We start from the raw sequence: 26,410 nt of genomic DNA on the forward strand, positions 1-26,410 counted from the left end.
CAGGCACATGCCACTTACCACCATGAAAGAGATTACAAGGAAATAACATATGCAGGCTTTGTAACCTAGGAGAAGAAAACATCTTACACCTATTGTGTCTTTGCCCGGATCTGGAAATCGAAAGAAAAACTACGATTAAAAGAATGTTTAACATGCGTAGTGTAAGGACATGTAGACAGGCACTAATCGCAAGTCTTAACCCAGAAGATTTGCCAATGAGTTCTGCGCTTGTTAAATTCCTTTGTGCGGTACAGAAGAAATTGGATGTTTTTGATTGACCAAACAACAGACTAAGTGAATAAAGACTTTATACAATGCAGCTCTTTTTCCTTTTTTGTGTGTATAATATATATCTAACTTTTTGAAAATTGATTGAAAATCCGATTGTTTTATAATTTTAAATTTGGTAAAGTTTTATCTGCCTTTTTGTAAGATTTTAATTAATCAAACAAATAAATAAATATGAATACTGGAGGAAGCTGTAAAATTAATCCTGATTCAATCAACTTGACCATCAAAGATATGAATTAATAATTTCTGTATCTACACTATTTGTAATTTATTCTCATAACCCTGAACCCTGGGACCGAAGAAAATCTTTTTTCATGTCTACTGGACATATATATTTCCTCCTAAGGAAGGGGGTAGAGATGGAGGAGAACTCTGTTTTAATTGCCGGGGGCAGGGCTTACAATAGTATTCATCATATGTTGTTGTTCTCACTAGGAATCCTCAGAATGTCAGGCGGGATTCGGGCAGTTCCTCAGAGTTCCAATAATGAGTTTCAACAAATTGGCCCAGGAAGGGTTACTCAACTTTTCCCAGCATCTCAATGACCAATTTGAATGTTGTGTGTCAACCGTATGTTGGTTCCAAATACTCTTTTGAATTTTAACACTCTGAAATGGCCTTTGTGCGCAACATGGCATTATATAAGACTTAATAAATAGAAATGCAGAAACCCTTGTTTTTAAGTGCCTGGTTAACAAGGAAAAATTGGGTCCGCCATCAATTTTAAAGTTTTTATGTTTTGAACACACAAGGTGCAGAGACTTCCCAATATGGGGCAATGCTATAAACTGAGTGCTATGCTGCATACTAATCAAATCCCGTCCACTTTGGTATCAAGAAAGTGCCACTTAATTTGCACCTATTGGGTAATTTCCAGAAGGCAAACTAACAGCATTTGAGGGCTAGTCCACAGCTGAATCGGCTATAGTTAGACCATGTGAAACATGTAGCTATCCACCTCTCCAAGGTCAGCTGAAAAGCATATGCAGATAATTGTTCATTAATAAAAACTTTAAAAATCACAAAATGAAAGAACCCCACCAGAAATGCACTCTGCAGTGTTTGCAAAGTACTGTGTTGGACAGGATTTTAACTATGCTGTTTATGTTCACACTAAGAAGATATCAAACATTACATAATTGGACTTTAATGTTAACACCTCTGATTGTTTGCAGCAAAACAGAGGGGAAAAACGAGGAAGGAGGAGCATTGCATCGCTGAGGCCCCTCTATGAAGCAGCTCACATGAGGAAGAATGGTGAAGGAGCATTGCTGCGCCCTACCCCGAAACCTATCCCCAAAGTGACCCACATGCAAGGAAGAAGAATAAGCTGGAAGAAGCATCAGCAATATCCCTGCAATGTGAAGGGCGAATAAATAAGCAGACATACAAGCATACGAAAAAAGCCTTACTTCTTAAAACCATGACCTTGGTGAAAGGAAAAATCTGACTCCTTTGAGAACTGCAAGCATAATTCCAACGCAGAATAGATCTATCAGCACAAGCTCTCTTAGAATAAGATGACTTATCCTACTTTATGATGGTCATGTCCTGGGTCTGCTGAAACATTCTTCTATATGATATTTGACTGTCCCTAAGTTAAGGAATTCAATATTCCTGCCTGGTCAAATGCTGATTAAATTATGAACCATGATGTGCCAGTAATCGCAAAGTTAATATAATTCAAGCTCAAAATTTGGAATCTGTTCGAAAATATTTAATTTGGAATCTTCCAACTGTTCGTATTTATTAGGTATTCATTAGGGAAATGATGCTGATAAATTTAATAAGGGTCAGTGAATTTCAACCATGTTTAATTCAAATTACAAGTTGCGTGCACATGTCTTTACTGTGTATTAGATTATTCTGTTTATTTGTATAGGTGCTTCATTTCAAACAAATAATTACTGATATGATACATTTAGATTGCATTATATTAATCACTAATAGAAATTAGCTCACACACTCCTCGTTTGCATATAATCTATATACAAAATATGAAACTGTGGCAATATCAACTGTTAGCGGGCACGAAGGTTGCGCTTTCTGATCAGATGCGTATAACAATACGTATGAAATGTGCCCCCACCCCTTCCCAGGGGTAGCGTCCCTTTAGTACACTGCTGGCTTCCAAATGAAGTACAGTAAACTTTTTTCTTTTCTTTCTCGTAGTTTATAATAATGATTAACGGTATTCAGTTTTAGTGGTTCATTCCATATTTAATTCCTTCATTCAAATATGAGTTTTGTTTATTTCAAATATTGGATTTTCCAAAAACAAATATTGTGTCCATGCTTGCATTCATGACATGTAACAATAATTATCGTTGATCCCAATGCATTTTGGGCTGCCTTAGCCCTTCATCAGGGGTTACGTTTCTGAAATGAAAAATGGGGCGAAGATAAGAAATAAACTCCTGAAGCACTGTGGGGTCCAACGCCGTGTGAAGCATGTTCAATGCATGCACAAGTGTTAATGTGATGTTACATTCAACCTGTGTCAGTCATGCTGACACTGTGAGTAAACTAATGCACATGCACCCATAGGGATCAGCAACAGCAAGCGTTTATTTATGCGCAATGCTAAGGTGTTGCCAAATATAAACCACACCTGATGCTGCTAATTTTAAATGTGCTCCGTTCTTAAACATAGTGGCATGCTCTATTGCTAAACGTAGTGGCGTACTAGAGTGAGTTTTGATCTCTTATTAATCATGCACCAGAGTTATACAGGGTAGGTAGGGAGACGGTGGCAGTGTCTCCCGGACCCGCTGCTGCACCTGTGAGTGATTTGTGACTTTGCTACCTTTGCGTGGGCTGCGAGAATATTAGCGGACATATTATTTTTAAACCTTTTTAACCAGGACATTTTTACTTGCCTTCACTTGTCCCCCTAATTCTCTCCCCGCATCTTGCTGTCCGCCTGGGCTCGATATTGGAGCCTGCCCGCCTCGGTCCGACTCGGCAATTAGTGCCGTTGTGCGGAGGGCGGACAGGTAAGAGCCAGGCAGCACTTCCGGTTCTGCCGGAGTTGAGGTTAGCGCTCTAGTGGCTACCTCACTCCGGGCTATTTAGCCACGCCCTTCCTTCAAGCGCGCAGCGGTTGCGCGCAGGGGGCGCCTTCGAGCGCGCCTAAGAAGCGCCGAAGAAAAGCCCGTCTGCGCCCGTCCGCGACAGGACGGGGCGAGGGGCGATGGACCCTGACACTGCCCAACGAGTCTCAACCGGTAAGGGTAACCACATAATTACTTACTCTGGCCAAACGTTACTGAGCCTCAGACCATCTACGCGTTGTAACACCAAAATTGCATGGCACTATGTAGAGGGAGGCTTTTCCTGTTTACAATGTCGGCGTCTCTCTAAAAACAGCACACCTCCCTCCGACTTAAATACCCTCCCACAGGGCTTGAAGAGTTTCCTTTTAAATGTGCGATCGTTACCCAAACACCAACATCAGGTTTGGGATTTAATAAACACCATTGAGCCAGATATATGTTTTCTTGTTGAAACATGGTTGAAACCCCACACAATAACTGCAATTGCAATGGGGATCCCATCCGGATTTAAGATCAAACATTTAGATCGAGAAATTAAAACAGGAGGTGGCCTGGCTATTATACACAAGGACCACATAAAAATCACTATAATTGAACAACATCTACACCCACAGTTAGAAATTATGATTTTTAAAATCATTTTAACTAGCCATATTACCTGGAAAGGTGCTTTGATTTACCGGCCTCCCGGACCTAACCCTAATTTTGCTCTCAACCTCCAGGAAATTTTAGCTCCCCATCTTAAATCCAAAGAAGACTTTATTCTTCTAGGAGATTTTAACACGCACGTAGATCTGCCTACACTGTCTGAATCTACTGCTCTGATCACGGACCTTCGTAACCTAGGCTTAGAACTTCAAAACCATGGACCAACCCATAAAGGAGGACATATGCTTGATCTACTCTTCTGCAATTGCGCCAAAGTAATCTGTTCTCCGGCAAAAGATATATCATGGACAGATCACTCCATGTTGGAATTCCTATTAATGATTCCACCAAGATCTGTTAAAAGTGCTCCCCTCCCCCCTATCGGGCGACGACAATGGCACAAAGTGACTGTTAATAAAGTACAGGAAGTTTGGGCAAGTCCTGACATTCTGGCAACAGACACAGCAGACATGGCACTGGCTAAACTTAATGTCTCTATTAAGCAAGCCATTGATACCATAGCTCCTCTAAAAAGGCATAAGCAGTACCCTGCGTCCAAACAAGAAAACTGGTATACACATGAACTGAGAGCAGGCAAACAAAAATGCAGACGAGCTGAGAAGGCATGGAGGAAAAGGAAAACCAAAGACAGTCGTGTAGTTTTCCTAGATGCTCAATCAGAGTATTACAAAAATATTAAGTTAGCTAGGAAACAACACCTAACGCAACAGATAGCAGAAGCGGGTAACTGTTCTAAGGAAATCTTTAAAATCCTGCAAAATTTTATTAAACCAACTGCATGTGAGAGCTCTGATGACTTCTCGCAGGTTTTATGCGATGAAGTCTCACTATTCTTTGAGGATAAAATAAATACCATTTATGAAAGAATAGTAGCAGCTAAAAATACCACAGACACGACCAATAAACTTCCTTTTCAGACCCCCCTAATATGCAACAAACCTTCTCTGTTATCCTTCCCTCCAATTGATAATACAGAGCTTCTCTCCCTCTGTAGTCACATTAAATCAGGATCTCCCAGTGACCTCATTCCTGCCAAAATGATTGGCCCTCTGATCTCTCTCCTGGGTCCTCCCATACTGGAGGTGATTAACACCTCCCTTATGAAAGGCCAGGTCCCAGCAGATTGGAAAAAGGCGGTGGTGAACCCGATAAGGAAGAAAGCAGCATCCCCTTGGACTGACCTATCTAACCTACGACCTATCTCCCTTCTACCCTATCTGGGAAAGGTTGCGGAAAAGCATGTGAACACCCATCTTTCTCAACATCTTGAAGCGACGGAAGGCCTGGACTATTCACAATCTGGGTTCAGGCCAAACCACAGCACAGAATCTGCTCTTCAAACAGTGACCAATAACATCAAAATGGCACTGGATGATGGCAGCTCTATGATTCTGGTGCTGTTGGATCTTTCCGCCGCTTTTGATACGGTGTCTCACGTGGTGCTTCTCAACCGCCTAAGGGAGGTAGGCGTGGAGGGAGGGGCTCTGGCGTGGATGGAGAGCTTTCTATCTGGTCGATTCCAAGAAGTGAGGCTGGGCTCCCACAAATCCACCCACAGGGAGCTCAACAGGGGAGTGCCACAAGGGTCTTGTCTGAGCCCCACACTTTTCAACGTGTATGTGGCCCCCCTGGCCAACTTAGCAAGATCCTTCGGGTTCACCCCAGTGTCGTACGCTGACGACACCCAACTCCTTTTTCCCTTTAAAAAACTTACATCTGCAATAAAAAGATCTTTTGCAGATGGCATGAGAGCCATTGCAGAATGGATGTCATCAAACTATCTGCAGTGTAACGTTGGGAAAACTGAGGTCATGCTGTTCGGGCAAGCAGCAACACACTGGTCATCGGACTGGTGGCCCTTGGAGTTAGGCCCTGTCCCTATCCCCAAGAGTACGGTCAGGAACCTGGGCGTGCTACTTGATCAGCAACTTACATTCAAAGATCATGTAAATCAAGTTGCCGGCACCTGTTTTCGGGCTATTGGGATGCTTAGACGAGTCTTCCCCTACTTACCGGATCATCACAGGAAAACGCTTGTGCAGGCTCTTGTCATCAGCAGGGTGGATTACTGTAATGGTTTGCTCCTTGGAGCTAACGCGGAACAACTTAATAAATTACAGGTGATCCAAAATACAGCAGCGAGGATTGTCCTGAATGTTCCACCGAGGACTCCCTCCTGCCCCCTGCTGATTAGACTCCACTGGCTTCCAGTGAGGAAACGAGTCCAGTTTAAAACCTTATGTACCATCCACAAGTGTATGATAGGGGAAGGCCCAAAATACCTGGCTGAAATTTTTCAGCCTTACATCCCCGAGCGTTCCCTACGCTCCAGTAACCGGCAACTGCTGCAGATACCTAGAGTAAAGAAGACCAGACAGGGTGGCCGTGCGCTGGCCCATGCCGGACCAGTACTCTGGAACTCTCTGCCCCTCGAACTAAGATCTCTTAACAGTCACCTGATTTTTCGGAAAACCCTAAAAACCTACCTGTATCCCAGTAACTAATGTATGTCTTGCCTGTATATCACCACTGCAGCACACTTTTCTCAGAACACCCCCCTTGCAGCAACAGCGCGGAGATACCCCTTCGGGGGTCTATTCTGGCGCTCTATAGGAGTATAAAATAAATAAATAAAATAAATAAATAAAGTGCGTTTTTACACTGACGTGTGCCTTTAATTACCATCTTGTGAACCCATGACTAAAACCATGCAAAGTTATCAATATACATGCCCTACTTTCAACTATGCAATATGCATTACAAAAAATGAACAGAAAGGAGTCTCTGCAGTTTTTTGAAAAAGGGTATTATTCACCACTTTAAGAGCAAGGCGGGTCTATAGCATGGTAATACAGTTAAGCAGCACTGTACAGATCAAATCGTGTGACAACCCGGTAGCACTTGGTGAAAAGTGATATATACACAGATATATACAGTGGGTGATAGTGATAGTGCAAGTGCTGGGGTGAAACAGCGTGGTCGGCGCGTAGTGACAATTTGTGAAATTTATAAAGTAGTGGCTCCAAGGATCAAGTAGTAATCACTTAAAACAAGAATAGGTAAATTTTTCAGGAGTACAAAACATAATGGGCGCCATAGAATTTAAGCTGTGTGGTCGACGGCGTTTCGATCCCCGTCAGTCGGGATCGTCATCAGGACTGGGTTGTCGATGAAACAGTGATGGCCACCCAAGGCAGAGTCGCCCGGGTGGTGATACGGGTGTTCCGTAGTGGGTCCGCGGCTGAACGGCAATTAGAAGGGCTTGGTTCAGCGGGAGCAGCCGGCGTCTGAATGAATCCGGACGAGGAGGCGATGAAAACTATCGCGACGTGCTGGCAATTAATGCAGGAGCTCAGACGCCGGCTGCTCCCGCTGAACCAAGCCCTTCTAATTGCCGTTCAGCCGCGGACCCACTACGGAACACCCGTATCACCACCCGGGCGACTCTGCCTTGGGTGGCCATCACTGTTTCATCGACAACCCAGTCCTGATGACGATCCCGACTGACGGGGATCGAAACGCCGTCGACCACACAGCTTAAATTCTATGGCGCCCATTATGTTTTGTACTCCTGAAAAATTTACCTATTCTTGTTTTAAGTGATTACTACTTGATCCTTGGAGCCACTACTTTATAAATTTCACAAATTGTCACTACGCGCCGACCACGCTGTTTCACCCCAGCACTTGCACTATCACTATCACCCACTGTATATATCTGTGTATATATCACTTTTCACCAAGTGCTACCGGGTTGTCACACGATTTGATCTGTACAGTGCTGCTTAACTGTATTACCATGCTATAGACCCGCCTTGCTCTTAAAGTGGTGAATAATACCCTTTTTCAAAAAACTGCAGAGACTCCTTTCTGTTCATTTTTTGTAATGCATATTGCATACACCTTCGAAACTGTCTTCTAATTGATACCTGTTGGGAATTGTTCTAATTTACAGTATACACCCATCCCAACGTGGTCTATGGGTCCCCTCCTGTTATTCTTATACTCTACTTTCAACTATAACTTGGTTCAACTTAAGAACAGATGTGTGTTCACCAAACAGCGACCTGCTTCTCTACGGAGTTAGTAGGCATGTTCATTTTGAAAAGTTGAAAGCATGCATAAACAGCAAAAAATGACAAGCGTGTGGCATGGACCCACCGTGTTGGAAATGTGAATATCAAGCAATTAACCATACACCAAAGTGATAAGGGAAATGTTATACAAAACCAAACTGCGATTTTTCATAATTATGAAAGTGTATACGCTTCATTAGCACCAAGCATCAAAAGTCTGCATGTTTAAAGGAAACAGCTGTATTCGATGCGATCGTTCAATCCATGTGGCTGCAAGGTACACAGTTTTTTTATCCAAAAGGTCTCACATTGCAAAAGAAATGCGCAGTAAGAACATCAAGGAGTTTTTAAAAGAACAGAAACAGAATTCTAAGGACAAGGTGCTCTACAAAGGAACTGTTGCCTGTTAGAACTGTAACAACTGTAATAGTGTCATAAAAGGGAATTACATCAACCACCCACTAAAAAGGCACAAAGACCAGAATACACACAACAGCCAGCCACGATTAAAAAAATGTAGTATATCTGTTAAAGTGCCCAGGTGGTTGAAAATTATTTTATATCTTCAATTTCCGCTTCCTTTAGATTATGAATGCGATCTTCCGTTTCCTCTTCCCGTTATTCAGCAGTATTTCAATGTTGTTCATTTAAATTTAACATCGCTGAAAATCCCCAAAATTTTTTAAAATCCAATGAAAAATATTTTTCCTGTTGCAGCGAGGTTTCTCTTACGCAGGTAATAATGATCCCGCCCGTCGCCAGTGTAAGGAAGTCATTCATCACACGGAAGATAGTTTAGTTCAGAGTAGGTTTATTCCGCTCCTTACTTCTTGAACTCTAAGCCAGTAATAACGATAACAAGCTATGCCTAACAGTAAGCATTCTGCATGTCTTTTAAAACATAACATTTCTTCCCCAAGCGCACGCCCGTGTCACGAGCGCCAGATACAGCTGAGTGCTCGTGACACGGCTCGTGTAAACATATATACATTCCGTGATCCCTACAGTTTACGTGGGCAAAACAGAACGCAAGATCAAAGTCAGACTGAATGAAAACAAGAGTGAAATAAGAACTAAAAATACCAAAGCAGTGTTAGCCACACACTTCATGGAGCAGACTCACAGCTTTTGTCAACTACACTATATGATATTAGAGATTGTAGATCTTAGAGATGGCAGAGACAACCGTAAATTTATTTTACAACTTGAGACCAATTGGATCACAAAACTGAGTACATTGTTGCCACATGCATTAAACGATCATATTGAATACAGCTGTTTCCTTTAAATGTGCACTTATGATGCTTGGTACTGACGAAGTGTATACACTTTCATAATTATGAAAAATCGCAGTTTGGTTTTGTATAACATTTCCCTTATCACTTTGGTGTATGGTTATTGCTTGATATTCACATTTCCAACATGGCAGGTCTTCTCCATATGCACACGCTTGTCCTTCTTTGCACGGTTACACAGTTCACACGGCATTGGACCACACAGCGCCTCAGGAGTTTATTTCTTATCTTCGCCCCATTTTTCCTCTTAGAAACTTATCCCCTAATGAAGAGTTAAGGCAGCCCGAAATGCATTAGAACTAACGATAATTATTGTTACATGTCATGAATGCAAGCATGGACAGAAGATGGGTCTCTGGAAAATCCAATATTTGAAATGAATAAAACTCATATTTGAATTAAGAAATTCAATATGGAATGAGCCACTAAAATTGAATACTGTTGATCATTATAAACAACGAGAAAAAAAGAGAGAAGATGACTGTCCTCCATTAGGAAGCCAGCAGTGCACTAAAGGGACGCTACCCCCTGGGGGGAGCGCATTTCCTCCCACCTGCTCCTCACTCCCACCTCCCCATACATGACCGGCCGCTGGCGCGCTGCAAGCCTGTCTGTGCCTGGACCGCGCCCAGCGCTAGCATCCCTGGCCCCCGCACCTGCCATGACGACGGCCGTCACTATGACGCCAGCACTATCCACGCTCTCAACCCCGGTCGAACCCACAACTGCTTCAAGGCCGCCCCTAAACGCACACCCGGTCCCTTCACCTGCCGGAACTGCAGCTACACCAGCCACAAAGCAGACGAACCACCCGCCAAGAAAGACCTCAACCACCTCCGATGCATACTACTGAACACCCGCTCCGCACCCAAACACGCTGTCGAGCTCTGGGACCTGCTCAACACAACCTCCCCAGACATCGCCTTCCTGACATAGACCTGGTTGAACAACTCCTCCACACCCGACATCGCCATAGCCATCCCAGACGGCTACAAGATCACCCGCAGAGACAGCACCAATGGAGTCGGAGGAGAAATCGCCATCGTCCACAAGAACAGCATCAGGGTCTCGACTAGCACCACCGACACGCTCAGCAGCGCCGAACACATGCATTTCCAGATCCACACAGACCCCAACTCCACCCTCAGAGGTACCCTCGTCTACCGCCCCCAGTTCAGCGACTCCATCGCCGACTTTATCAGCACGCATGCCCTGACCTCCACCGACTACATCCTCCTCGGAGACCTGAACTTTCACCTTGAGAACAACAACTCCACAACCCTGATCGATAACCTCACCAACCTCGAACTGAGGCAACTCGTCACAACGGCCACCCACTGCGCCGGCCACATGCTCGACCCAGTCTTCTCCTCAAGCCTGCACGTCTCCGTCAGCCACACCACCGAACTCCTCTGGACCGACCACTGCTGCATCCACTTCACCTTCCAGAAACCCACCACACACCCAACAGATCCCCCGCCGCCGCTGGAGCAAAATCACCGAAGACCAACTACATGCAAACCTCGCTCACAGCCCACCCACCGAACCCTCCAACACCGACGTCACTGCCCACAACCTCAGACGCTGGATCGAGGACTGTGCCAACACCCTCGCCCCACTGAAGAAACCCCCCCCACAGAGACACCAACAAGAGGACCAGCTGGTTCACCGCAGAACTCCTACATTCTAAGCAAGCCTGCCGGAAACTAGAGAAGAAATGGCACAGTGAACAAACTCCGGACAGCCACGCAGCACACAAGGACGCCGTCCGCAACCACTATCACCTCATCAGGGCTGCCAAGAAGACCTCCTTCAAAGACCGCCTCGACAACAACGCACACGACAGCAAGGAGCTCTTCAACATCGTGAAGGAACTCTCTAACCCCAGCTCAAACACCAACGACATCCCGCTGTCGCAAGCCCTGTGCGACTCCCTCGCCACCTTCTTCCACCGCAAGATAGCAGACATCCACGACAGCTTCAACACCCAGACAGCCCCAACAGACAGCAACACAACAGACCCTCCGCACACCATCGACCACGTCCCCTTACTAGCCTGGACCAGCGTGAGTGTCGATGACACCATCAAGACCATGAGCACAATCCACTCCGGCTCTCCATCAGACCCATTCCCGCACCCCACGTCTTCAACAAAGCAAGCAGCTCCATCGCACCCCACCTACGCAACGTCATCAATCCTTCCCTTGAGACCGCGACCTTCCCAGAGAGTTGGAAACACGCCGAGATCAACGCCATACTCAAAAAACCCAAGGTAGACCCAAGAGACCTCAAGAACTTCCGACCCATCTCTCTGCTCCCCTTCCCGGCCAAGGTCATCGAGAAAATCGTTAACAGACAGCTAACGCGATACCTCGAAGACAACAGAATCCTGGACCCTTCCCAGTCAGGGTTCCGCAGCAACCACAGCAAGGAGACCGCCCTCATCGCCGCCACAGACGACATCAGGACCCTGCTAGACAACGGGGAGACTGCAGCACTCATCCTCCTAGACCTCTCCGCCGCCTTCAACACCGTCTGCCACCGCTCACTACGCGCACGCCGCAGGGATCCGAGACCAGGCTCTGGAATGGACCGCCTCCTTCCCCAGAGCGTCCACCTCCCCCGTTCCGAAGCCTCCGAGATCATCTGCGGCATACCCTAAGGATCCTCCCTCAGCCCGACACTGTTCAACATTTACATGGCTCCGCTTGCACACGTCGCCCTACAGCACGACCTCAACATAATCTCCTACGCCGACGACACTCAACTGATCCTCTCCCTCACCAAGGACCCCATCACCTCCAAAGCCAACCTCCATGAAGGGATGAAGGCCGTCGCTGACTGAATGAACATCAGCCGTCTGATGCTGAACTCGGACAAGACGGAGGTCCTCATCCTCGGCTCCAACCAGTCAGCCTGGGATGACTCCTGGTGGCCAACAGCACTGGGAGCAGCCCTGATCCCCACCGACCACGCAAGCAACCTGGGAATCATCCTTGACTCAATGCTCTCAATGACCAAGCAAGTCAATGCCGTCCCCTCCTCCTGCTTCAACACCCTCCGCATGCTCCGCAAGATCTACAGATGGATCCCAACAGATACAAGAAAGACAGTCACCCAGGGCCTCGTCAGCAGCAGACTCGACTACGGAAACGCCCTCTACGCGGGAGCCCCGACCAAGCTAATCAATCGAATAAAACACATCCAAAACGTCTTGGCGCGACTGATCCTCTATGTACCATGACACAGCCACATCACCCCCCACCTGAGAAACCTGCACTGGCTCCCCGTCAACAAGAGGATATCCTTCAAGCTCCTCATCCACGCACACAAGGCACTCCCATAAGACCGGCCCAGCCTACCTCAACAGACGGCTCTCCTTCTATACCACCAACCGCCAGCTCCGCTCAGCCGACCTCTCACTCGCCACTGCCCCGCGCATCTGAAGAACAACCACTGGCGGGAGATCCTTCTCCCACTTCGCCGCCAAGACATGGAACACCCTCCCACTGAGCCTACGACAGACCCAAGAACAGCTGACCTTCCGAAGGACACTAAAGACCTGGCTGTTCGATCAGTAGCAGCCCCCACCTCCCCCACCGCCTTGAGACCCTCACGGTAATTTGTAGTGCGCTTAACAAATGACTGATTGATTGATTTCCTACGTATTATATTAATGACACCACTTCCTATTTCTTCTCCCATTCGGAATTAAAATTTCTACTACTAAGCCTGTTTAATTTGTCTGACATTAACAAATGCTATGTTTTAGATAACTTTTGTGTTAAATTATATTGTTTTTTGAATGTCACTTTTCCGATTGCGCTTATTAAGTAATTATATTAAAACTTTAAAAAGTACACATTTAAGTAATACTTCTCTGAGAGCACCTATTGCATATATCAGAACACAATACACACAGATGGTGATGGGAGGGATGTTTGGAAAAAGTCTAAACGCTGGCAACTGGTCGGAGTAGCTTTCCAACCAATCGTTTTTCACACACTGTCATTCTAGACAAAGGTCCGCCTCATATGCAAATAAGTACTAACCCTGCTCCTCATGGGAAGAGTCCACCTTTCTAAAGGAGGAATGCTACCTTAATTGACCTCTACCTAACCCTGAGCTACTGCCAGTCGTTAGACTGTTTATAGGCATTCCTCAAATCACCTTTTTGTGTGCTGTGTTCAAATGTATCCTGCAAATGATAATTTCTACTTTTGTAAAGATTACGGTCTATCTATCAAGTGACCAAGCTCAAACTACAGAAAACAGAAAATAAAACGTGCAGAGGTCTATCTGCAAGGTACAAGTCTTGTGTTAAAGTAAATGCATTTAACAACTGAGTCTTGGGTTTTTAAAAAGTCAAAAATATATATACCTACTGTTCAGAGGATCCGAACACCCACTATTAAAAAGCGGCTGGATTGTCCGGTTTACTTCTCATTTTTTTAGGTTAATGAAATGTGGTTTTATTTTCTGCTCATCTGGGGTAATGTGAAAACGGTGTAAGTGTGAAATTGCTTTTATACGGTGACGGCTCGAGCTCCTGTGTCAAAAAGGCCGGAACTAAGGAGGCCCCAAGAGTGTCCAGGGCGCACCCACTTCTAGGACTGGGGCCGGGCGGCAGAAGGTGACCCCATGTGCGAGTACAGAGCATGTGGAGCGGCCGCTCAGCGCCAAGCGCTGTCACTGAAGGCTCTGCAGGCAGCACACGTGTTCTCCGCCAACAGCGCGGGACACGGCGACTCACCTGCACGCGCGGCTCCATGCGTCCCCCTGAGCAGCTGAGGGCAAGGCGCGTGTCACGTACACCTACAGGACAGCGCCAGGCCGCCAGCGCAGGGCATGACGGAACTTGCAGTCGGACAAGACATTCTTTTCCTGGTTCCGGAGCAGAAGCCGGGCGCGCGGACGTAACTTCCGGTTAGAGGTTGTGTGCTGGGACTAGTACGCAGCCACTCGCAGGAAGTCCCCTTGCTTCTTGGGGGCGGTTCAACCGTGCGTCACTTCCGCAAAGAGCAACAGGATGGTGGCGGCCGGTTTGGCTTGGTGGTGAGTGTAAATCAGTGTCTGCGAGCTTTAGAAACGACGGTGAGCGCGCGTCTGAGCGGCTACCCGCGCCCGGTATCCCGCCCGGGAAGCTATGCGTGTCCTCATTGCTGAAAGCGAGCCCCAGCGTCCCCTGTGCACGTAGAGGGCTGCTGCTCCATCATTCCCCGCGTCTGAGATGCTTCTCCCGCCTACGCGTACGCCAAGATCCGTGTCACAAGTTATTGTTTGCTCGAGGCTGATCAAAGTCTTGTAAATGTTAAAGAATATGACGTGTTAAAAGCGCCCCTTGTCATATATTGGCGCTGTTGGGAATCAGTCACGTGTATAACTCATTGTAAACCTATATTTGAAATACCAAGTTGTTTCTAGGTGTGTCCTGATAAGACCGATTGTGATCGGAGTATTCATGTCACTCGTCCCTTCACTCTTGTAAATCATCTCCCACGTTTGAATCGGTGCGCCCGTTAATCATCTCAGGCTTCTCGATAAGGGACGAATCAGTAAAAATCCTGCATCCTTAATCCAACGGTTTGCTTTTTGTCGTTTTGCATGGGTGAGACCATACGAGAGTACATGACCTTCTTTTAGGTTCTGGGTGATGTACCTACTATGGTTTAGAAGACTTCTACAGTAACCAAACTCCCCATTGTCCTTCTCAAGTATTGGTGCATAGATATGGAGACCAGTTTAATAAATAGACATGCATATGTGTCATTTAGAAACCCAGCTGACTCTCTCGACAATCTCTTTCATTGTGTAAGATAAATGCATTGAGCGGTAGCAGTATTCTGTGCAGCAATTTAAAATGAGCGGGACGAAAGCGAGCAATGCAGTTTGCTGCCTCGGTATACAATACATTATCATTACACTATAGTTCTTCTCAGATATTGAGCTTACACCGTCTTTAACCTACTTAATTTTTACCATTCGCAAATTTTTGGGGCGTTCCCCACTCATTGCCCTGTACAAGGATGACTGGGTGTGTGGGGTCCACTCTTTTTGCATGTCTGTCTTGCAGATGTGGCACCTATCCTGCTGTCCGTACATTGACATTGCGGGCCGCCCATTGTCCCGCATTTTTGATTCCTCGCCACTTTTAACCCTATTTCTGGGTACACAGGACAAACAACTTCCACTATTTTAGCCCTTTATGAGTTGTAAAAGAGGTGCTTTCCTGTGGATGGGAGGATAAAACTGTAGCACAAGCGGTGTACTGCCCAATGTAGATTTAAGAACATATTCCACTACAGAAAGGCATTTTCATTCTCTTGCAGATAAGCAACCCTGAATGTGTGATTAAAACCATGCTGGAGACCCGTTCTGGGAGTATGCCCTTGGTGTTTATTTCTTCAATTAAGAATGTGTCAAAAGTGCTCATGTATTGTCCGGACAATGGACTGAGGCGCAGGGTCCAGGATCAAACAGTTTCTTAAAGTAGTGGACCTGAAACTGCAGCATGCTGCTATTTGCTGCAAATTTTATACATTTATTGCCGTAGTTTAATAATGTGAATGTGAACATACCTTAAGATAGGAAATTTTTCAGCCCCAAGAGTAGTATCCAATCCATGTTTTTTATACCCACATGCTTACTAGCAGCTTTTACGTTTAATAAAAAATGATTGCCAAACGAGGGGGCCGTGAATAAAACCGTGTCTCCAACTAAACCTCTGAATACAATTGACGTGACCGTGATTGTGATGGTATGGCCCAGAGACGCCCATGACTGGGACAGTTCATTCTGTTGTGGGCTTTGCCTAGCTTTTAAATACATTGTTAATTTTCAGCACATTTAGTTGAAGTGGTAAACCTGACATTAGATGTCAAGTCTCCTGCTTTCATGGCTACAATGTTTCCACTTAACCAGGGCCAGTGGCAGGAGGTGGTTATTGGGGCTGTATTTATGGTAGATACAGAGCAAGCCAGCAGGCTTCTTGACTTATCTCCTTCTACGTAGAGTTGCTGTTTAGAGTCAGTGTAAGAAAACGTACCCTGTAAGTCATGTTTATCTATACAAGTTTATTAACATCTAAATAGCTTATCCATAATATTTGGTTGGGTAATTATGTCCTTTTCCAAACTGTGTGTTTTGTTTTCTGTCTCGCTAGATCCTACTTCAATTGTTGCGCCCCCTCAATGCAAGCGCGGCTTTCATTTGCACCATACTCCATTGTTTTAAAGGGTGCTGTGCCCCTATGGTGCTAAAAGTACTCATCCAAATGAGACTGACACGTCACCACAACATGTAGCATCTGAAAGTATTTCACCCATGCAGTTTCCATGTTGGTACTGTAGGTCTATGCTTGTACCATGTATATATCATTACATAAGAAAAGTGGGTATTCTCATTGCATGATATCATCTCATCCTGCTATGCCATTTATGGAGGGAAGGGATGACAGCCCACACCAGCCCTGGCAATACCCACATTTGAATGCTATATGTCCATTCCTCTCTTTCCTCACTTAATTTTCTTTTCCTTCATTTTCAACTGCATGGCAGTCTGTAGGCCCGGTAGAAGATGTGCTATCATTAATTGTAGTTCAAGTTGTAAGAATGTGTACCTTCAAAAGCTAATTGTTCATTACTATCAAAGGTAATGTTTTCCGTACAAATGTTAAAAAATATATAAGCATGTATAGGACAAGAGGAGGGAGAGAAGAAAGCACCCAAGAGTTAATTCTTGATCAATAAGTGTAAATGTAGGGATCCATAGTTCCCCAGCTTTCAAATTTTAAGTGCCTTCACCTCTTTCTTCACTGATATGCAATAAATACAGCAATAGGTTTTCTTTTTTTTGCTTCACCCTCTTATGCATCATCTCCTTGTAGCTTTTTGTGTGCTGCCTCACTTACTTTGCTCAGTACTTCTATAGCTGTGGATCTGTTGGGCTACTTTTAATATGCAGTGGTCGTTCCTATTCTACTATATGAGCCAAAGTATTTTAGAATCCAATGACAGTACAGAGAAAAGACATGTCATTTAAGACACAGTAGTGGGGTATATGGCTGTAGTTTGATTTTTTTGTAAGTGTATTCAAAATTATAACCCGCCAGTTAGCAATTTGCAAGGAAAGTAACAACCAGCTCCCTCCTTTTAGTTAAGCAGAGTAGCAGCACCCTACTTTGCATCTGATGCTGACGATAGTCACTGTAATTTATTATTTAGTCATGCCATCAATCATAAGTGTAGGAAAACCCAGAGTGGGTAGCTGTTGTGCTATATAAGTATTTTACCATAACATAATATAACGTAACCCTTAAATCAATAGAGATAGTCTAGCTTACCTTTTACCTTCCCAAACACCATTTTGGAATGTATCAGAGTGCTTGAAATCTTTCTAAAAGTAAGTCTGTATTTTAGTAAAAACGAAACATATTTATAATGGAGAGTGACTGCTGGCTTTCTATAAATTTACACAGTTTTGCCCACCACGTTTCAGAGACAATATAATAGAGACCAACGTTTTTCAATATATATATATATATATATATATATATATATATATATATATATAACTACATATGTTTTTTTTTTTTTAGAGGCTGTCTACCAATAAGAATATAGAAACTCTTATGAAACATGGACACTGCAGCATGCACAGAAGAACATGAAACTGAGTTGAGAAGGTGTACTGAGGTAGGAGATGAAACTGTATCGAAGGTTGCAGGAGAAGGCGCCTCTAAGCCTGCAGGAGAAGACGCCTCTAAGCCTGCAGGAGAAGACGACTCTAAGCCTGCAGGAGAAGACGCCTCTAAGCCTGCAGGGGAAGACGCCTCTAAGCCTGCAGGGGAAGACGCCTCTAAGCCTGCAGGGGAAGACGCCTCTAAGCCTGCAGGGGAAGACGCCTCTAAGCCTGCAGGGGAAGACGCCTCTAAGCCTGCAGGGGAAGACTCCTCTAAGCCTGCAGGGGAAGACGCCTCTAAGCCTGCAGGGGAAGACGCCTCTAAGCCTGCAGGGGAAGACGCCTCTAAGCCTGCAGGAGAAGACGCCTCTAAGCCTGCAGGAGAAGACGCCTCTAAGCCTGCAGGAGAAGACGCCTCTAAGCCTGCAGGAGAAGACGCCTCTAAGCCTGCAGGAGAAGACGCCTCTAAGCCTGCAGGAGAAGACGCCTCTAAGCCTGCAGGAGAAGACGCCTCTAAGCCTGCAGGAGAAGACGCCTCTAAGCCTCTAGGAGAAGACGCCTCTAAACCTGGAGGAGAAGACGCCTCTAAACCTGGAGGAGAAGACGCCTCTAAGCATGAAGGAGAACACACCATCAAGGATGCCGGTCCCAGTGCCCCGAATGCCTCAGAAGAAAGCAATGGGGCTTTGGTAGTCATGCCAGTGTCTACCACGTCGCCAAAGAAGAGGCCATTAGAGACTGAAGAGCCACCTGCAAAGTACAAAGCAAGTACATCAAGACCTATTGGGTCAGCTGTGATCAAAAATAATTCATATGCTTTGGTTTCTTAATATTTTATATTGAAATTTGCTTTCATTGTTGAAGAACTGTATCTTTTAACGATCACAGTGGGAAGCCAGAGAAAATATAAGCATATATCAATTGTATGTGTCAATTTTTGAAACCTTTTCTCAGGTGAGGACAGCGTATCAGAGAAGAATAAGCACGTTTTTTTGATTAGATATGAGTTGGAATATGCAGGCCTTCTCCCTTCACCCGCTCAGAATTACTTTCCATATATGGAATTATGGGGCAGCAAAAGTTAAAAGTATGTGCCAGAACACATAAAGTATAAATGATGGAAGAGTTGAGAAGTTTTCCAATTGTCCTATTTTAATGTTGGGGTTTTACGGACTAGCTGTCAGTCAGACCCATTACTAGTAATATTCATGTAGTGGGATTGGGATCCACCCGTTTTAACTGTTTGTTTACTCTGACACGCCTCTTTTAACCATTGGCTTGACGTTTTGTCACACACCTTGGCTTTCCAAGTAGAATATTCATCGTTCAGTGCTATTGGCTGTCTGGATGGTGGATTCTGCCTCCATTTAATGCCTGCACTGAATTGCAAGTGGGACTGCTTTACATCTTTTGCTCCCACTGTTTGCCCCTACGTCGCGCTCTATCTGAACATGCCCCTTCCTGCTTCCCCTATTTGCTTCTGATATGTTTCCTATAAATATATAGTTGGTTTTTCTTGGACCCACAGGCACTAAGGGCTAAGTCAATGTGCCAACCAGAGACAAAAAAAACAACTATTGTGTCCAACCACCCCACGACCCACTGAGGAATATTTAAGTGAATTTGTTTCAGGTTCCATTTAATTCCATAAGACATTACAGGGGTAGTTAGTGAAACTCCAAACCCTCTTTCATTAAGGAATAACACTGCCACCATTACACGAGGGATACCTTTAAAAGATTTATTTAAAATCAAAACCCTATTCTAATGCACACAATATGAATTGTGACTACAATAAAGACAAATAAAATGGCAGCAGCAATGTTTACCAAAATCGTGAACCAAAAACTCCCAAGATGATTGCAGTTTGAAATTTATGACAACTATTCGCCATTTTGTTACTTCAAAGTGCTGAGCGAATTGTTGCACAACATAAAATAAAAACCTGTTTTGAGTTTCAGTGAGAGCTCATACCTGTTTGAACAATAGAGTTTCTGCTCAATATAATAGAGTTTCTGCTCAATATAATAGCAAGGGGTACAAAAGGGGGTGGTGATGGACGAAGCACCTGAACCAATCAAACACTCACACCCAGTCAAAAGATCTGGGTTGGATCCATCACCGTTCTTTAGCCCACTCTGCCACCCCAGTTCAGACATGGCCATATGCAAATCAGTCTGACCCTGTGCCTCATGGGAACAGTCCAGCCCGAACTGCCAAGCCATGCCTTCCCTGGACCGGAAACAAGCTTCAGAGGACCGGGTTCTGGCATTACAGCCGTCTTCAGCCCGGCTTGCTTGAATCCAGTGGCAAAGTGAGCAAGGGACTCACGTCTGAGCATACCCTGCCACACTTATGGCGGCCAAAGCGGTACAAAAGGGGGTGGTGATGGACGGAGCATCTGAACCAATCAAACACTCACACCCAGTCAAAAGATCTGGGTTGGATTCATCACCGTTCTTGAGCCCACTCTGCACACAATATGAATTGTGACTACAATAAAGACAAATAAAATGGCAGCAGCAATGTTTACCAAAATCGTGAACCAAAAACTCCCAAGATGATTGCAGTTTGAAATTTATGACAACTCTTCGCCATTTTGTTACTTCTAAGTGCTGAGCTAATTGTTGCACAACATAAAATAAAAACCTGTTTTGAGTTTCTGTGAGAGCTCATACCTGTTTGAACAATAGAGTTTCTGCTCAATGTAATAGCAACTATAAAAGCAACACAACTGCCAATACTGAATTGACTTAATTTTTCTTTTAACAATGATCTGCTATGAATAAAACATGGCAGTCTATTATCACTATCGTCACTAGTTTATTATAGTCATTTTTTTCTGTCAAAGAAGTTTTTTCATTTTTTTCAAAAACATGTCTTATGCATATACAACTATACAAATTTATACAAAATTTACAAAAACAATCTCATAATTCCTTAACACATCCATACCAAACCTTTCTCCCTACAAACATACAAATAACATTCATACACATAAACAAACAATACCTCTGAGGTATAGGTCAGTGTCAACAAAAAAGACTTATTTTGAATGAGGTTAGGAAAATTGTGATGTATCATTCAAACAATCTGAACAATGAGTTATATTATGTCCTAATCTAGTCTTTCTAATCTATTGATATTGTTGACAATTGACCACAAAAGATCGACGCGTTTCGAACACCCTGATTGCGGGGTTCTCCTCAGGATCAACACGATTTCTTAAGGCTCCTATGCAAGGTCTCTCTTGGGACTGGTGTGGGTGTTGTTATCTAAACACTCGCAAGCTTTTTAATTTGCTTGGAGTGCCCGGTGTAGGCGTAGAAATCGCTTCACCGGGCTCGCTGTAAGGCGTGGCGTGTATTTCAATGGGCCGCCGTATAATTCAAGAGCTGTAACCAACGAGCTAAATCTTGTCAGGCGCTAACAGTGTAGCGTGTAGACGGTGCTGCCAGTCGGTCCTTCTGTTCGACTTATTTTCATTCTGAGAGACAGTGTTCTTTTGAACAACAACAATAAATCAGACACATAGTCTCAACCTTCTGGAAACTCTTTAGAAATCAATAACAAATAATGTGAAATAGAACCGTCCGTATCTAGGTTAAATACTGCAAATATATTAAAGCAAACCTGATTATCACATTGCAGAATAGAATAATACTAACTAAATGTTCATTGTATTAATCACGCATATTCACTCTCAACTGATAGATGAGCACATGTAACTCTTGAAGGGGACCACCTGGAATAGAAAAAAACATAATATTCACAGCATTCTGCTACCTTCTCACATTCACCCCTTACATCCCTCTTTTTCTCAGTGTGCTCCTAGTTTACTCTTCTCACCTTTTCCCCGTGTGCTGTTTGTTACTCCCTAAAAACAATCTTTTGTGCTTCCCTGCCCCTTCTCTCATTATATTCTTCTTATCAATCCCCATAAGCCTGCCCTCCAGCTAGACAACCCTTCTTTTGTGCCTCACCTCTTTCTTTCTCGTTACCTTGTGCACGTTTGCCCCAGGTGGATTCCCTTTAGAGCCGACTGGGATAGGTTTTTTTCCTTTAATTTCCGCTTCCTATCAATAAAAGGCCAGATATAATGAAGACTTCTGAGCCTTCAATGTGGTACTAATTTTATTTAAATGCTAAACAAAGATCATTTGGGTAGGTAGTATTCTTTTTAGTCCTTCCTTGCTGTGTTAGAGAAAAAAAGAAGGGCTTTATTAAAGGCTCCCTTGACATTCAAATTTTATATTCAGTAATAATAAAAACAAGACTGTTTTGAAAGCTATAATGCCTTCAATATAGTCCTCCTTTTCAGTTTTCTGCTTGCCTTTAATGTGCACGCAGAGCATGCATAGCATATTAAACCCTGACCTATTGGTTTTGCCAATACTACTTTTTTTAGTAAAATCAAACTGCAATATACCTACACTTACAACTTGCCTTTTTCCTCATTAGCATCAATGTCACGTGGTAAATTGTGACCATAATCGAGCCCTGTTCCTTTGTCCTCCTGGTTCTTCTCCTCTAGCTTTTTTTTCACCCGAAGGAAGGAAAACATGTTTTTTTAATTTTGATGATCTGTTTTTATTATATGCCTCTTTGTCTTCACCATTCAGTGAGTCTCTATAAGAGTCAAGCTAGTCAGCCAAATAAATCCATTGGTGTGCTTTAAAACCCCTTGTGCTTGGTGAGGCTAGTAAAGTTTTGTTTGTAATTCACCAGTCTACTTTCTCTAAAGCTTTCTTTTTGTGTGTAGAGGCTTGAAGGACATGGGTCAAAAGTAGCTGCTCATTACAATGAGCTTCAGGAGTGTGGACTGGAACAGCGCAGCCAAAGTCGCATTTTCTACCTCCGGAACTTTAATAACTGGATGAAGAGTATTCTCATTGGTAAGAGCACCATTGTCTACTTAAAGATTATTGCATACTTTTAATTATAAATAATTATAAATAGGGCTCCTGGTTTTCTGCCATTTCAGTCTGTTTTTATCCATATTTATTTTTTGATAATTTTATCTATAGTTATTCATTGTTATCCTGGCTTTTGAAAACAAAATGAAGCTGAAACTAGTATTTTCCCCCCATTTATTTAACAGATAAATGTTTACTAATACTTGAATGCCTGACATTTCAATGATATGAACACCCCCAGATGATAAATCGGTGCATTTACTTGAAAACATGACATTTTCGTATCGGTCATGTGCATATCTACTGCTGTTTAAGCTTCATTCCTAAAATTCCTTTGTTTTTTAACTCCCTTCCCCATCAATCCATACAGCTTTTGGCCTTGCAGTCATGACTGCCAGCTTTTAGAATCACTTAAAAAACACAACCTACTTTGCATTTTTATCCACATTTAAAAATCAATACAGACTGGAAAATGTATGGTTACTGTCGGCATTTATCTGTAAAAATCAGTTAAAACAGGAAAAAATAGAGCTGCCAGCATTCCCCCACTTGTGCTAATAAAAATGCTACCCCTCTTGTGTGTATTGGCCTTGGAGGGTCAGAGAACGGTATTTTGGGTGGCGTTGGTCCCTTAACGAAAGTGTGACTACAGGGCGATGCTCCCACCCCGGGTTAAGAGTTAGCTTTCAGAAATCAGGAATGTAGGTGACAAGTAAGGTCGCTTCATGATATAATCGTTTCACAGATCACTATGGAGAAGGATTGACTGCCGGTGACAGTGGATGTAGGGATCTTAGTCCTGAAGAAGGCCTCCGACTCATAGTTGTGATTGAGGGGTGCCCAAAACATGATGACCTAAACTGGAGAGATGGTAGGGTAATAATATCCAATTACCATCTTATGTTGTTTTTAACCCAACCTAGGAAATCCAGAATAAATGAGATTTACTTATGAGTGGATACTCCTATGGTCGTTTTAACTATACATTGAATTTTAGATCCCCGTAAACTGTATTGTGGTTGATAGTTAAAAAATGCATTGCTTTATCCTTGCTGAGGGTGACAAAGGGTGTGTAGTGGCAGCCCTATGATGAACCATGGCACTATTATTGGGTGAGGGCACTTTTATTCCATAATAAGGCACTCCTGAAAGGGTAATTACTTCTGAATCTTACCTCTTGGCGTGTGATTGGGCATGAGCTTTGCAGGGCATTGTGGATAAGAACATTTTGTGGGATCCATGCGAGGCGTACCCCGCTAGACTCCCCTGGGTGTTTAGTTTTCAGTAATGTTTGGGTTTGGTAGGTTTCCCTGGGTTACCGTTGATCCCTGGCCAAATAAAATGCTGCTACCTCCATTGCCAAATCAGATTTTTCAAATTTTTGTAGCAGGAAATGTTGATGTCTTCTTATTGAAGTTTGGGGCCTTTCCTGTTGCTGGCACGAGGCCAACCCACACATGTGAGGTACAATTTTTATCAGAAGACTGAGTGGAAGTAGGTTTTTGGCTCCCTGTTGATTCCAGAACTTTTCACAACAAAAATGTGAAGAAAATGTTTTTTTGTTTGTAAGTGATTCTGGTTAAAACAACCTGGTGAAAGCCACACCAGTACCCTCCCCCCCCCCCCCTCCTTGATTTCCCTAGGTGTCTAGTTGTAAAAAAATGTATAGATTTGCTAGGTTTCCCTAAGTGTCGGCTGAGCTAGGGCCCACAATCCACAGCTACCCACTTTGCAAAAAATGGTTCTTTTTGAGTGGAAAAATGTGAGGTATCCATATTGCGTTTTGGGCCATTTCCTGTCACAGACAGTAGGCCCACCCACCCCAATGAGGTACCATTTTTATCAGTAGACATGTAGGAGCATAGAATAGTAGTATACTCATTATTACCAATTTGATTTCGCTGCATTTGTGCCTCATAAGTGTAAGCCAATGTGTAATAAAGAAGACATTTTGCAAAATACCCTCTTAAATCATGGGCTCGTACAGGTTCGAAAATGTACAAATAACCACTAATCCTAAACTCTGTATCATATGCCCATTTCAGAAATACATAGGTTACCTTGATACCTATTTTTCACTCTACATATTTTCCCATATGAATTGGTCTATACTCAGTAAACAATAAAAAGCCATTGTACTATGCAACTCAGTGGTTGGCTCTGAGAACCTCTGTTTCTTGGAGAACCTACAAGCCCTTTATATCCCCACAAACTTAAGGGTTTATCAAAAGTGCTTTTGTAAATCGGCCAATGTGACAAAAAGTTACATATGAAAACATTGTCACAAATGGCTGTATTTCTAGCTCATTTTTAATATTTAATTATTTCATCAATTAGTTACTTTGAGAAAACCTTAAGGCATCTACACATATGACCCCTTGCTGAATGCGGAATGATGTCTTCGTTTCAGAAATATATAGCTTTCTTGGATCACCCATGGGTTTCAAACTGGTTTGGACATAAACTGGAAGTAGGTTGAAAGCACAAAACATTGGAAAAAAGAGCTACCTCTTTGAAAAATGCCTAAACTGTGGTAAATAAATTAGATTGTTTGAATTCAGCTCTGCATGTTCCTGAAAGGTGGGAAAAGGGTTACTTTAGTACATAAAACCGTTTGTTCATGTCATTTCTTTTAAAAGATCCACACTTTTACCCAGATCACCATTTTCTCAAAATGTAGCAATATTTTGACTATTTTCTCAACTCCCCTCTAGGAAAATTCACAAACCCTGGGTACATTTTAAATCCCCTGGATATTGGAAAGAAAGGACGTAAATTTGGGGTGAATAGCTTTTGTGGCCAAACCGTTATGGACGCCCAAGCACAAACTACCCCAAATAGCCAAAAAAGGGCTCAACACTGTTGTTTGGGGGATGGGTGGAGGGGAAGGGGGTGAAGGCCTAGCAACGAAAGGGTTAAACTGTTGTTGAAAGCACAGTGGCACATGGTTCGATAATGTTAAGGGTGACAGCAGATGGCATGTGAGATTGGATGCATGGGCAAAAGCAGATTTTATAGGGGAGGGGGGGTCGTTATAAAGTGGATGAATGGGGAGGTGAGATGAATGTGGGAAAGGTGTGGAGAAGGGGTTTTGGAGCTGGTGGATTGAGGCAAGAAATGGTTGAGAGTACGAATTTGAGATAGAGAACGTTGTGAAAGGAGTTGCTGAGAAAGGGATTGGTTGTTAAGTTACAGTCCTCAGAATGCAGCTAAACAGATTGTAAATGGGTGTTTCAAAGGTGAGCATATTTTTCATTCTGTTTCTAATGTCTGAAATATTTTGCTATCACTTATTCAGTAATAAGAAGTTTGATTTGAAACCTGTAATTTTTGACTGGAGAGCTATTCTTTAATTTTGTGCCTTCTGTAATTTGTGTGCATGACTATCTACATTGATAGATCTCTGGCGCAGTTGAAGCCAGCCATCAA

General features: G+C 43.6%; 2 protein-coding genes across 4 annotated transcripts in view; one reads left to right on the forward strand and one right to left on the reverse strand.

Moving 5' to 3' along the window:
- MIMS1 (mitochondrial inner membrane scaffold 1) overlaps positions 1–14,304 on the reverse strand; it is a 181,132-nt gene extending 166,828 nt beyond the window's left edge. Inside the window, exon 1 of one of the 3 annotated variants that reach the window (XM_078687506.1) lies at positions 13,772–14,304. The gene's annotated coding sequence lies outside the window, so the exon portion shown is untranslated. Of the gene's footprint in view, positions 1–13,767 lie in introns of all 3 variants that reach the window. The other 2 variants (XM_078687504.1, XM_078687505.1) reach the window with 2 other exon arrangements.
- Positions 14,302–26,410, forward strand: part of RNMT (RNA guanine-7 methyltransferase) — a 188,921-nt gene continuing 176,812 nt past the window's right edge. The window contains exons 1-3 of the mRNA XM_078687503.1: positions 14,302–14,441; positions 17,983–18,829; positions 22,828–22,960. Coding sequence (XP_078543629.1) covers positions 18,023–18,829; positions 22,828–22,960 — 940 coding nt within the window. The 5' untranslated portion in view covers positions 14,302–14,441; positions 17,983–18,022. The remainder of the gene's footprint in view (positions 14,442–17,982; positions 18,830–22,827; positions 22,961–26,410) is intronic.

This window comes from Lissotriton helveticus, chromosome 4_1 (assembly GCF_964261635.1).
Source record: "Lissotriton helveticus chromosome 4_1, aLisHel1.1, whole genome shotgun sequence".
Lineage (NCBI taxonomy): Eukaryota > Metazoa > Chordata > Amphibia > Caudata > Salamandridae > Lissotriton > Lissotriton helveticus.